Raw genomic sequence first — 15,101 nt, forward strand, 5'->3', positions numbered from 1 at the left:
TTAACCAAGCTAATTTCACTTATTTTAAATAAAACCTCATTTTGTTATGTTTGATGTTTGCATTACAGCAAATAGAAAACATAATGTATATACTAACAACATTATCAACATATATGTTACAGTGAAGCTATAGGTTAAATTTTCTGACTAATAGGTACAACTTTTAGAATATAATTGAATAGACATTTATATTACTGACATACACGACAGATTTCAATACAGAGGGCTTATTATAAAAATGAAAGAATCAGTGTTTTTATATTCAACTTCTCCACATAACGATAAACAATTCTTATCACCCCCTTAGAATTTTATAACTCAAATCTGAAAACTAAAACTTTTAAAAATTTAGTACCTCATACCCATTTCAGGCACAGATTACAAATGTCAATTCATAAAAACCTTTCCTCAGTTTTAAATGAGGAAAAAATTATTTGCATGTGCTTCATTCCAAATATTAAAGCAACAAGGACTGTGTAACTTGTAAGGTGTTATATTATATAGATGTATACTTCATATTGCTTAAATAGATGTTTGCACTTACCTAACCTCTACTCCAGGTCTTGTTGGTGGCCTTCCTGGGGGTGGCCGAGGAAAAAACTGAGCTGAATTTGAACTGCTAATATTATCTGTAGTAGTCCAAGATACAGGTCTTGGTATTTTGCTCTTTCTGGATTGAGGATTATTTGATGACAAAAAGCTCTCTTGTACTTGATTTCGCAAATGAGTGTCCAATGTTAATTTGGAAAAGGAGGTCAATACATCTTCTGACAATGGTATGGGACCTGCTTCTGCTGTTTCCGTCAGTGACTTGTCGGAGGCACTTGAAAGGTCACCCAGGAAAGATCTGAACTGTCTCTTTTCTACCAATAGTCTAACCAAGTCTGTTTGGTGGGCCTTTTTTAGAAGTAGCTTCTCCTTTGCTGAAACAGGAGAAGATTCTGATGAGGAATCTACCTCTTGTGCTAAAACTGGTATGCGACTCTGCCTAGCTACAAATGGTGATCTAACTAATTCTTTTTTGGACTGACTAGAAGTTTCATTCTCTGACACAGAATATAATAGCTCTCCATTTCTTTGAATACTTTGCTCTTCTTTTTCCTTTTCATGCAAAAGTGTGGCAAGTTTCACTTGCTGGCATTGCAATTCCTTAGCATGATCAATATCCTCATCATGAAAGCCATTTTCATGTACTTGTATTTCTTGACTTTCCTGTTTGTAAGCAAATAGGTCAGTGCTTCTTGACAGAGAAACGTCTGATGTTTCAGCAGCTGACTGTTTCTGTAATTCCTGTTTTGTACCTTGATTTAGTAAGGAGCAGCTGGCCAAAGGTCTTGGTTCTTCTGGGTCTGTAATAACCTGAGGTCCATCCAAAACAGATTCTGTGCTTCTTGAAGCAGTTAAGCAGGGTTCCTTAATTTGTATTTCAACAGCATCTTCACAAGCAATGAAAGGCTCTTTGTCTTCTATTCCTTCAACAAGATTCACATTTTCTCTTCCTTCTTGTTTCTTCATGTATTGTTCAAGTAAATTTGTTTGGCTATTGTTCTGATTTTCAATGCCTTCATCAACATCTTTATCAAGTGCCCCTTGGTTGCAATCTAATTTGAGAACTAAATCTGTTCTACTGCTGCTAAAAGGCAATGCACCATTTGCCTCAACCAAGGCAGCAACATTCTCCTTAGGGGAGGAAAGTTCAATTGTATGTTCCAAAACCCGAGGATCCCGATCTTTCTTCTCTAGATGCTGCCCATAATGAAAACTCTCAGAAGTAGACTGTATGGATGTCTTTGATGGTCTAGGGATTGTAACCTGTAAAGAAAATATTTAAATAATGAATAAATTATTTAATTTGTTTTTTGACATCACCATATATTATCAAAACAAATTCAAAACAGTAGTTAATTTCTTTTTCATTATATCTTGAATACAATGAAAAAGAAGAAAAGTGTTTAGTCCAATTTGGGATCACTTAACAATAGGATGATTGTTTTACTCAAATTGTTCTTATCAAAATCATTTATCTTATTACTCTCGCTCTCTAAATGTGTCTGTCTTTATCCACATTATTCTATTTGCTGTAGTTAGTCCTTTTTACATGCTTTTAATTTAACTGATGTACTTTCATTTCTAAATAATACAATGTAAAAATGTATTTGCAGTCTTCTATTTTACTTTATTTCTTTTTCTTGTTAAAGTTTTAAAGTGCTATAAGGAGGCAGGCCTAAGTAGTCTAATCTTGTACCTTTTTACTGAAAACTCAACTTTACTTTGGTGTAAAGATACATCAGATTGTAGTTTCAGTCTATAAGAAATATATACATTGGTGGTGCTTAGTGAGAACCATTGGAAACATGATCTTCAAATTCCATAAGCATCAATGGTGTCAAGTCTTTTGACATCATTGTCATCATTTTCTGGCTGAATGATCTTTTGAACTATTTTGTAGTTATTTCCAATAAGAAATGTTATAAGAATATACTTAATAATGAACAGTTGCTATACACAGCAGAAAATCTGATTGATTCATAGATCATTTGTTTGTTTATTGTGCTTTAAATGTTTGCCTTTTGCCTACAACATTCATCAAACTATTTTGCATCAGAGCAAAAATAGTCTGTTATATCCTCTACACTTCTCGCATCTGCTTCAGATTATTACTGAATCTGTTTCTATAATCACTGTCCCAATTTGTTTTTGACTTATCTTTCTGCACAGCCTTTCCCTCTACTTACTTCACTAGGCACTGACCTTTATCAGTGCCTTCAACTGTAAAAGTCGTCTCCTTCTGACAGGTTTGTCCCTGTTCTTTGAACACAAAATATTCCTTTGCATGAAAGATATATGACAACTGTATGCAAAATTCCACTGTTAAACCATAAAGGAAAAGATAACTTAAGCAAGAATGTTATCAAATAATAAGAAAAGGGGCCTATTTAAGGAGAATTCATAAGAAAGCATACAACTAAAGTAAAATATCTGAAAGTAATCCCAGAAGAGATATAACAATGGTAAATGAGGGTATAATGGGACTAGTATATTGAAAACTTTTATAAAACGGATTACGGAATGTCAGAAACATTTTCAGAAAGAGAACATACTTAAGAATCAACCTTACAAGAAACTGAGCTAATACAGGAACAGACCAGTTGCCAAATAAAAAAGAACAGATAGATTGAACTATTTAAAGCTGTTAGAAGAAAGGTAAACCAGAATACTAGCTATACAATGTTAACAATACAAAAACAACACCATGTCCTGAAAACTGGAAGAGACTGGTCTGTATCGCTACACCAAAAATAGTAAATTCAAAAGAATGCGCAAATTCAAGACTCAGCTTTCATATCTAAGACAAGGAAAGTTTTCTTAAAGAACTTCTAAAACAACTGCATGAGTTATGCCAGAATATGGCTCATAAAACAGTTAAATAGTGAGCCAAAACACTTGATGATTTTTGAAGCATCTTAACAATTATTAAGAGCTGAATTTGGAGAAACAGAACAGCTCAGAATAAATAAGTGAATCAGATGATGCATACTGTTCATAATGTGCACAATAAATGTATGAATGGCAGAATTGGAAGAAATCCCAGTTGGAATGAAAATTGCAGTCTATACATTAAAAATCTAATATATACCAACAATATCACTTTATTACTCAAAAGTTTTTTAAAAGATTGTTATGAAAGTAAGAATGAAAAGAAAAATCCAAGTTAAGGTGGGAGATGGATATATTTTTCCCTTGGGATCAAGAAGAGATAAAAATAAACAGTGTTTTTGAGAAATAAAGAGATTATCTAGGAAGGGATAAAATGACAAATTTAGACAAGACCATGAAGTATAAGAACAATTCAATAATGACAAACACCAGAACATTGAATGCTTTAAGTGCTTTTTCAATGGTCATGTACAAATTTGAAAGTTAAATTCTTGAGAAAAAGTGAGAGAAAAAGAGATTCCCTTAAATAACAAATTGAGATATGTCTTGTTTTATGGATTGCAAGATAAGTCAATTAGTCTTGGATAAATAAAAACTATTTTCTTGATGTGATAAAATAGGAGGAAGTTATAAAAAATGTGTAAAGAAAAATATTCACAATAAATATTTTACAAACATCAAGAGGTTTTCCAAGATGGTTGCTCAGCAATGAAATCAAGGAACAACTAAACGAAAAAGAAAAGAATTGGCCCTATTTAATTTGTGTTCTGGCTCAATTTACTGGCAATTTGGGCTCCTAAAGGAATGTTGTCCTCAAAAATAAAAATAAAAATGCTCCATACTCAATTTAAACAGATACAAATAGGATAAGAAGAAACAAGGGGAAGAAAATGCCTTGAAAGAAGAAAAGAATAAAAAATATAATAATGGATAGTAATCTGGAAAACCTGATGATTTCATTCAGTTGCAATCCTGTATTGGATTCCAATAGATTCTTGCATTCAGAATTCTCATAAGATTTAGTAATTTTGCAACATTTCAGATGACTTTAGCTACCACAAAGCATATAAAGGCTATTCTTTTTCTTTGAATAGATAAGAAACTGATTTGATTTAAAAAATTAACATAGCACCAGAGAACTGAGAGGTTACAATATATGTATTTAAATATAGTCATCATTTATTATCTACAAACATCTATTTTATTTATTTACTGTATACAGAATTGATAACTACACAGATTAGGCACATCCAGGTTTTTTTCTTCTGTTTCAATTCTTTGTTAATTTTTCAAATATTAAATATATATTTTAGCTCTTGTCTTCATGTTGCAGTACAGTTACTTTAATTAAAAAGCAAATAATCATTCTGAAAAATTAAGATATTGTTTCTTGTTTGGTTTTGGATCCCATGGCCATTATGTAAGATTCTGCAGTTAATGCCTAGGATCAGAGTGCTAAGTCCTAAATTATTAAGAATAAGTTTTTAATAATAATTACATTTTCACCATAAACAAGGTAAAACAGCAAGGGCCAAAAATGTACGAAATCTAGTTCAAGAAATTACTTCTTGCTTCAGAGAAAACATGGCTTATATAATAGTTCAGTGAAAGAAAATTGACCTTTGGAATATTTTTTAAAATCTTTTTATTATTGCTCAATGATATTAAATTAGAAATAAAAAATATATTGAGAGAAATAGTATTTTATATAAAAAGCAAAAAGTTACATGCAGAAATAAATTTTACATATGGTAATGTTTATGGTAGGATGGAGTCAAATTAAATGTTAAATGTTAAGCTTTAATGATTAATAATCATTGTAAGTAGTTGCTCTACTAATATAAAGTTATTTTTCTTATGTTAAAATAACATGGATAATATCTATTCTCCAAGGCACCTGAGGGTAGAACAAGAAGCAATGGGTGGAAACTAATCAAGGAGAGAAGCAACTTAGAACTGAGGAGAAATTTCCTGACAGTTAGAACAATTAATCAGTGGAACAGCTTGCCTCCAGAAGCTGTGAATGCCCCAACACTGGAAGTCTTTAAGAAGATGTTGGATAGCCATCTGTCTGAAACGGTATAGGGTTTCCTGCCTAGGCAGGGGGTTGGACTAGAAGACCTCCAAGGTCCCTTCCAACTCTACTATTGTATTGTATTGTATTGCATCTATTATAAGACAACTACTGAAAGAAAGAAAGCTTGAGTATGGTGTTCTTAAAGATTAATTGGAGTTTTCCATTTGACAGTTTTAGTACTACTGATTCAGAGGTAGGTTGCTGCCGGTTCGGCCTGGATCGGCCAAACCAGTAGTAGCAGCGATGGGAGACTCCGCCCACTCACCCGGACGCTTCTGCCCATGCGCCGAAGTGTTACCCGTGGACGGAAGCGCACACCAGTAGTAACAAAATTGGCAACCCACCACTGTAATGATTCCTATTACTAAACACATGTCTTGAACAGTATATATTTTAGCATTCTAGTTGTTAAAATAAAAGAAACATGCAAATGTTTATCTTCTCAATCAATTAAATGAGGCCCTTTCTCTTTTTTGTATATGTAACAATCACCTATATCAGTTTTAATTTTAACAGCTTTAATTTTGAGTCTTATTTATTGAAACTATTCCTCAAACTTTAAACTACAAAAACATTCATAATTTCTGAAAAATAATTTTATCTTCTATATCAAAGATGTTAGTGGATTCACTCTGATTTATTCTGTGAAGATTTTGCTATCATTTTAAAACAGTTTACTTCTTTAAAATGACTCTTTCTCAAAAAAACTGTATCTCCCAGCTTTCAGTTTTCCTATTCAGACAAATAAACCAAATCTCAGCCCTGCATAGTAATTCGGAACTGTAAAGCTTTTCAAATGACCAATAGTGTAGTTGCTTTGATGAAAATGAAGATGCATTCACCTGCTGGAGTTGTGCTTTTGAGATGTGAATGACAGGGGGAAACTTGTTTCCAGAGGAAATAACAGGAAGTTTCCTACAGGAAGGTGACCAGGAAGAGGAAGAGTGGCTCTCTGCTGATTGACTCCTTGGAAAGCTTGTCACTTTCTTAGGATCCATGTGGGTGATGAAGTGGGAGATAGGGTTCAGGGTACAGAAGATGTTGGGGCTTGAAATTCGTGGAATGGAGAAATGCGTCATGTGAAATGAGCTGAGCTGTGAAAATATGGCAGGGGAAAAAAAGAAATATTTAATAAGACCATTTTATTATTCTTTATCTAGTTTTATACATTAGTCTTCCAGTAGTTGATATTTCCAATAATAAGCCATAACTCTTTTAAAAATGAAACTACAAAGACCACTTATTTTATTCCTCTGACTTATTTTCCCATATGCCACTAATAAAACAGAAAATTCAGAAAATAAAATAATACTACTAGTAAAAGAAATTATTAAAAAATGTGATTAAACCCTCCCTGACAAAGATAACCAAAAGTGAAATGTACTGAATTGGATCCAGGTCTTACTTGCACAATTGGAAACACTTATTCTATTTATAAAAGGAGAACACTTCCCTGGGCAATATAGCAACGTTTGCTAATTTCCCTTGCTTTATTATTCCTTTATACTTCCCCATAATATTCTTTGTGTGGTGTTGGAAATCTCTTCAGGGAACATGATTCAGGGAAATAAAACCTGGCTCTGACCCAATGTTCATTCAAAGTAACGTTTTTTATCAGCCTGCAAATATCACACTCTACTCTAAACGCATTGTTCGGATACACTATTAGAACAGAATAATAGAACAAAGGACCTGGTTACTTACCTATAATTGCAGTTCTTTAGGTAAGTTATCTGTGAATCTGTGTGTATGGGTTCTGCACATGCACAGTAACCTATGTGGAGCATTCTGGAACCTTAAACTTTGGGAAGGAAGCCCATTTCCCTTCACTAGATTCAGCATGCGAAATTAGGATTCCTGCCATTGTCACCCATTTCAAAGAAGTCACAATACAGGCTAATACTGACAATGCTGTCCTTGAAACCAGGTCGGAAGGATAGATGGTTGGCATTTGGATTCACGATGGCCATGTTAAGAATGACAGTTATAGGTAAATAACCAGTGGTTTCTATAATTTACATACACAGCTCAGTAGCAAGCTACTATGCAAGAAGGTTGGTAAACAATAAAAACAACTGAGAATAAAACTGCCCTGCCAAATTATCCTCGCAAGAAAATAATCCCCGCTAAGATCAGACAGCTGTAATAAAGTGACCGCCCAACTGATGTTAAAGAGAGATCCTACTGCTGATGAAGCCATCAGATTCAGGGAATAGCAAATCTGGATTTGTCTGTCCAAATATAATTGTTCATGTGATTTATTTGGAAAAAAACATTTATGTTGCCTATTATAAGAGAGAAATAAATGTGTATCCTTCTTATATTGAAGTCAGAAATGAAGCTATCTGAATATCAAGCATATACATAACTATTTCTAAGGAATTTAGTGGATTTGAAAGAAATAGAGGGAAGATCTCCTCTTAGCATAAGTGAAAATGAGAGACTGCTTTCAGCAGGAGGGGAAATGGAGACCACAGACTCACTTTCTCCTTATAGAAAATTAGATAAGATTCAACTAAATACAAAAGCATGGAGCTCACTAGACTATTAGACTGATGTGATCACAATGACGAATGATGTCTTCTGAGAGAGTAAATGAAGAGGTCTGGTAGCTATGGTCTTAAAGGGCTTTGATTGTCAGACAGACAAAAAACAAAGTACTGTACAACTTTCACAAACTGCTTCACAGCCAGATGAGAAAAAATCTGAAATTCCTTTAATCAGATTATGAAGGTTATAACAAGATAAAGTTTTACAGACAAAAATAAAGCCTCTTCTTAAGCCATAATAAAAATTCTAAAACGCAGCATGAAATCTGGAATGGTATTATGGAAAGTTAGGAAAACTGAGGAATCTGTCTCACTTCATCATATTAATTTTTTGAATTTAAGGTTTCCAATACAGCAAAGACCTGATCTACTGCAACTAAGGATTTGTAGATGTAATCTCCACATAATGAGGGTTTTTTGGGGGGTGGGGTGGGAGGGGGGAATAAGATCGGGTCAAACTGGCAATGCATTGAAATCAGGCAAGGAAAGCTAAGCCAAGCTTAACAAAACTATCAGGATTTGGATACAGAAGCTAGACTAGAACAGAACTACCCCCTTCTTAAATTTGATAAAGACTCCTAATGGATGTTATAAACACCGAGGAAGACTTTATCCAAGAATTTTTGGCTATTTGAAACAGGATGAGGTGTATTGAAAATTGGACTTACATAGCAGTAAAATTCTCCACAAATGAAAATACTGTTTCCTATATGATTAATTTGGTTGTTTAAATTCACACTAAGGACAAGACAATCCAGGTTATTTATATTGAAGAAAGTATGTGATCACTATTTTGACATCCATGATGTCCATAAAAGACAAAAGTTGAACAAATGAAGAAGGCAGATTCTCCCCAACCAGATGTAGGAACTGCTGTCCAATTTACTGCTACATCTAGGTTATCCACAAGAATTATAAATTTTGGTTTCAAAGCCTATTTCAAGATAGAAGATGCCTAGGGCAGATAATCATGCCAGAAATGAAGAGGTAACATATATTTTGAGGCAGTAGCCAGAAGTGGGCTCTCCTAAAGTGGTTTGCACTAATATGATTCAATGTAGCCACTAAAGATGGATTAGTATGATATGCCCAGCTCTTTATCCTTGGATATGGCCTCCTACAACACAATTAAGCTGTCTTTATAAAATCAAAACATTGCGTAGTTCGCTCAAATATGTTGATAAAAAATTTAGTACGTATATATAGAACAATGAATCATAGTCAGGAAATCCAAACGGCATGGGAACTTAGAGCATAATATTGTGAGTAAAGAAGATGGCCTTGAAGGACAGAGAGAACATCTGTTACCAAGGCAACAATCAATTAATGAGGCTAGAGCCCAGGACAAAAAAGTGATTTGCAAAAATGCCTGAGACTTACCTCCCCCTAATTCACACAAAGACAAAGGAAGCATATTCTGCCTTATAAGGTTAATATCAGATTTATTAGGTAGAACACACTGAAAAACAGGTGCTATGTAGACTTAAATCTACTTTTATTAGAATAATAATAATAATAATAATAATAATAATAATAATAATAACAAAAACAACATAGTCTTGCAAATCTGAATGCTTTCTTTTGCCTCCTTTTATCTTTACAATAATGGGGGGGATGATAGGGGGGCTAAGTAAATGTTTACTTTGTAAGTAAATTTTATTTTTCTCATTCAAGGTATCATTGGAGTTAAATTTGACACAGCAGTAAAATCTCCACATTCATTCCTAGGCAAAATTGATTCAGTTGTCTTTCTTTTTCTGGGCTTCAGTATAGCAAGAAATGTTTAAATATAAAATTATTTGAATGTTTATACTATGTGGCTTTCACTTTTAGGTTATACTTTTTACTGTATAGATTTTTTTCATGCCATAGTTGCAGATTGCTTTGAGGAAGACTTTCTACAACACCTGAGGAATAACCATGTAATACAAATAATATACTCTTATTTTTATCTTATGTATGGAAAGGAAATATATATTATATTTTAGAAGCTGTAACAAGTAGAACGTATAATTTATCTTTGATATAAAGCTGTATGATAAATTATTTTACATGTTCACCTCCATAGAACCTGTTCTTAGTACATAATGTACTCAATTTGACTACATTAATACATATTTTTAAAACACTAACATTATCAATTATAGTAAAGCATCACAGAATGCAGTTTCTATGCTATACCATGGCTAAAACCTGTTTGCCAGGGATCCAAATAATTTGCTTTTTCTAGGATTCTTTGTATTTTTAAAACCACCTGTTTCTATATAACCTTTCCTAATAGGTACATTGGAGAAACCTAAATTAATTTAAAACAGTTGACTTGAGCAAAGACTTATTAAGGATAAAGTACACCACAACATCCTTCACAGTGGGAAAACTACCCCTTTATTCAAAGAACTGTTAACAGCTTGAATCCCATGCCCTGCCATTTCAAGGGCAAAATTACGGGGCAGATCTAACTAGAAAGTATGGAACTGACAGTACAGTAATATGCTCAGTAATACCACTTTCAGTCATTGCTATTCTTTTTTTGAATGAAAAAAGTATACCATGTACTCCCAAAGGTGCTTTTCCAAAAGAAGCCTGGACTTTCTTGTTTTTTTCTTTGAAAGGTTTATCATAAATCCTTCCATTCCCCACCAATCAGTCAGAACTGAAGAAACTTCTTGAATGACGTGAAACATTTTCAAAGAAAAAAAATCCAAGAAAGTCCAGTCGCCTTTTGGAAAAGCACCTATGGTCAAGCATAAACCTGGATGATTGAGACTCTCCATAGATATATACTATGTACTTTAGGTATATATTGTATTTAAACATGTGCTGTATTGAACAAAAATAGTAAAGAAGAAAAACTGCAAAAAAAATCTAGGAACAGGAATGGCCATGATGTTGGCCAAAAAAGAAGACAGAACCATTCTCTTGGAAATCTGAAACAAAATGTTAAAATGGAAGATATTTGTAGTGACTGATTCTTGACGTATACATTTTCAGGCAAATACAATAGTTTCAGATATCAGGCAGCAAAGCCAATTTATACCTTTACATGTAAGAGTTAACTTTTCTAGAATATATTAAAGTAAAAACATATATTTAATAGCAGTTACTAGCATCTGAAAATAAAGACTTAAAATGGAGTAAGCCATGTAATGTAAGTATGTAAGTATGTACATTCTATCAGTTTTCTTTATTTCTGAAATATTCTTTACCTCCTTTTGGGCTATAATTCATATTTTAAAAAATACTCTATGACAATGCTCTATGCAAATAATTAATTGTTCAAACATCATAGTTATTGTGCTATTCTGTTATCATTATATTTCTGTTAAAATATTTAATGGTGTATACAATAATAAAATCAGTTGCAAGAGTTACGGGGATTGCAAAAATGTGTTTTTAGCACAGTATTTGAAAAATATAAAAACGCTACGAACATTTTCACCCTCTTTTGAAAGAACTAAAGCAGATTATCATCTCTTAACATTGCTTTGATTGTAATCCAAATACCATGTTTTCAGTCAGCAATTTCTTAATTTCCCTTAACCACAGACTCTGGATGTTAGTTTACTTACTGGAGTAAGAGCCCCTTCTGCTTGTGCCTCCATTAGGCTTGTAGGTGTGACAGCAAGAGCATGGCCAGCAATTCCATCTGGGAGTTCTAGTTGATCTGTAAACTGTTCAGAAGCTGCAATTCCACAACATTCAGCGCCTAAATTAAGCGCTACTCCATCAGGGGTATGCTTGATTTGAAGTCCAAGTTTATCCTCTAGGGGTGACTCTTCAAAATCCTGGAGTACCTCAGGTTCTTCATCAGAAGGACTTCCAGTTGTTTTATGCCCTGTAGCACAATTAGTTCTGAAATCCTGAAGGTCCTGCTCTTTATCAACAATCACCCATTCCTTAGAGTCTACCTCCTGCTGGCAGGAATTCAAATTGATGGCAACATATCCGTTGCTAACACCACCATCACCCTGTTCTGGAGAAGGACCTGAAACCAGCTTGGAAGCTTCAGGCAGATACTCTTCATCATAATGCCATACATGTTCCTGACAGGAAGAAGCTGCAGGAGCATGTGTTTTCTGAGAAGCTGGAATTACAGGTTCTTTGCCACTATCTCTTTTCTTTTTTTCCAAGCTAGGGAATGATAAAAGAAAAAAATGATATATCAATATATTTGTAATATTTGAGCAATATAAAGCAGAATTCACAGGACATCATATAAACAAGCATCTTTTCAAAAAACTTGGAAGTTTTAGAAAAAATTAGGTGGTACTAGTCATCCATGGAAATAAAATACATACTATATAGAGGGGGGTTTCTGCCGGTTCGCCCCAGATTGGGCGAACCAGTAGTAGCGGCGGCGGATTGGAGGGTACTATGCCCCATTTATACAGAGAGTCCCAGCAGACACTGTGTGAGGTGCAAATTCTATTTAGGATTGTCCATTGCTAACATGATAGATCAAAGCCTGGCAGCTTTTTTGTGGAGGTCATTTATATGTCTTCTATTTCTGGACATTCAGCAACCCACTGCAAAATGGCAGTTTGGCTTTTTATATCAACAAAATACTTTTTTCATTTCTTATCATCTATATTGTCATTATCTACCACTTGACTAGAATGAAACTGCCATGAATGTTCGCTATATGTAAATCTATATATGCATATTACTAACTACCAATTAAGTAGTAATTAATTACTAAGTAATTCTAATTAGTTACTGCAGATATTCTAATTAAACAACAGTGGAGAATTATATACATACACGCCCATAGACAAAACCAAATCAAACAGCTGCAAAGGAAAATCTGCCTAAAACAAACCATTACCTACCAGATTTCCAGAAATTTGTCTGCATCTGGCTTTGACTCCAAAGTCAGGCGCTTCTCCAGTTCAAAACTGTGGATTGATCTTAACTTTCGTACCAGAGGAACATCCCGATCTGGCTGTGTGGTCTCAGAACGGACTCTAATAGGAGAACCAAGGCTTGGTGCATTAAACATTCCATTCATTGGCCCATGACTGTTTTCTTCTTCTGTAGTAGCCTATAAATGAGTATCACAATATAAAAAAATAATTTAACATAAGGATGCAATCTTATCAAAATATTTGAATGTAAGATAATTTTTATATAAAGTAATTTCCAAATGTGATTTTAAAAACAATTCTAGCATGCTTCCTCTATTTGAAAATCAGTTATTGCAAAATTGTCTGAAGATTTTAGAAACACAATTTAACATAAATAACTATTTTATATCAGGTTTAACCACTAGCTCACCTAACTACAGTAGATCTGTTCACCTAATTTTTATGAGCTCATAATACAATAATACAATTGTATTATTGTATTATGAGCTCATGTAGCCTACCTAGTTTCCTACTCCTAAATTTCCTTCCTGCATCTATTTTCTTCAAACATTCTACTATGAGCTGGGTGACCTGAGCCAGTCCCTCTCTCTCAGCTCTGGGAACAGACAAGGCTAACCACTCCTGAAAAACCTTACCAGGAAAAGTGCAGGAACATTTCCCAGCAGTCTCTGCAGTCTTTGAGAATCAGACATGACTGTACAGCAGTCATGTGTGTGTGTGTGTGTGTGTGTGTGTGTGTGTGTGTGTGTGTGTATTTCAACTCTCCCCTCATGTTGCATTTGATCTCTTTGGTCAGTGGTGGATTCCTAACCAGTTCACTCGTGCTCGCCTGTGTGTGCAACGCTTCTGCAAATGCGTAGAAGCACCAGGGCAGGTGGCCGAGCCTCCCGCCACTGCTACTACCATTTCAGCAAAATTGAGCCAAACCGGGAGCAACCCACCTCTGGTTTGGGTGCTAGTTACTAGGCATTAGTCGAGCACTACCTGTATTTCTAGTGAGATATGCATTGCTATTAAAATTCTTAACCAAATATTCTGATCAGCACTATAAACAGTATGGAGAAAGGACCACGACTATTAGCAATACACGAAGACAAAGCCATTTCATTGTCTTAAGAAATTTTTAGAAACAGATCAATATTATTCTATATAGTATCAGCAGCACTATTAACAAGTAAAAATGAAACCTTTCTATCTCTCTATCTCTATCTATCTATCTCACATCAGGGACAAATTAAATGTTTTTATTCATCATACTCTGTTTATTCATTTTTTATGGATACCTGATTAGTCACTACTGCAAAATAAGATGTATAGTTTACATGTTAACATGAGAAAAAGTAAACACTATCATTTATTGAACTGCAACACTTACTTTATGTATGTCCAATTTAATCTTCTTCCTGTTAGCATCCATTTCTTCCCACACGTCCTTTTCCTGAAGACGATGTCCAGGGGACTCTGGTAACTTTTCTGGTGAGATTCCAATAGGGATACCATTCTCACCATCACTGAGTTGTTCATCAGGAAATACTTCATCTGTATTCTCTCGTAATAAATCTCCTGGTATTGGCGTAGCATTGGCAATTCTACGTATAAAAAAGTGAAAATTAATCCTAAAGATGTCCCAGTTTTTTTTCTAAACTGACAATATTGTCCTTTCTGCCTTAGGTGACAGGATGCAGAGTTATGGCTCTTACTAATCCTCTTCTAAAAGAGGAGGAATTGGTTTCATAAGGAAAGCAGTCATAAATCCTGTCTACAAGGAATTCAGGACATGGTATTAAACATCTATTAAACATTAAGCAGTCTATATTCATGCACACCTACAGTCAGACATACAGAAATCTCAAGAACAATTTTGTTATGCATATTTACTTTACTTTACTTTTATTTAGATTTTTATACCGCCCCCTCTCCCCAAAGGGACTCGGGGCGGTGTACAGAATTGTATAAAAGATCAACTGATAAAAAAACCCACAATGTTTTTAATTAGATGTCATCCCACATGGCAGCAGATATAATTTCAATAGTAGGAACATGCAAACATAAATACTTCTAATCCAGTGCTGTGGACAATATCATATCAATACTATTCTAGAATCTGTAGGTCTTGCAAACATGCATTATATGATGCTTTCCACAATTTTTGAGTTATATTTTAATGCAAAC

At 34.2% G+C, this 15,101-nt stretch overlaps 1 protein-coding gene across 4 annotated transcripts in view; it reads right to left on the bottom strand.

The window, feature by feature from the left end:
- TTBK2 (tau tubulin kinase 2) overlaps positions 1-15,101 on the bottom strand; it is a 73,718-nt gene that overhangs the window by 11,917 nt on the left and 46,700 nt on the right. For all 4 annotated transcript variants that reach the window (XM_081967617.1, XM_081967618.1, XM_081967619.1 and 1 more), the window contains exons 11-15: positions 14,305-14,518; positions 12,894-13,105; positions 11,634-12,195; positions 6,358-6,609; positions 545-1,812 (exon numbers count right to left, since the gene is read on the bottom strand). In XM_081967617.1, coding sequence (XP_081823743.1) covers positions 545-1,812; positions 6,358-6,609; positions 11,634-12,195; positions 12,894-13,105; positions 14,305-14,518 — 2,508 coding nt within the window. The remainder of the gene's footprint in view (positions 1-544; positions 1,813-6,357; positions 6,610-11,633; positions 12,196-12,893; positions 13,106-14,304; positions 14,519-15,101) is intronic.

Source organism: Natrix helvetica (assembly GCF_964273705.1).
Source record: "Natrix helvetica genome assembly, chromosome: 1".
Classification (NCBI taxonomy): Eukaryota; Metazoa; Chordata; class Lepidosauria; order Squamata; family Natricidae; genus Natrix; species Natrix helvetica.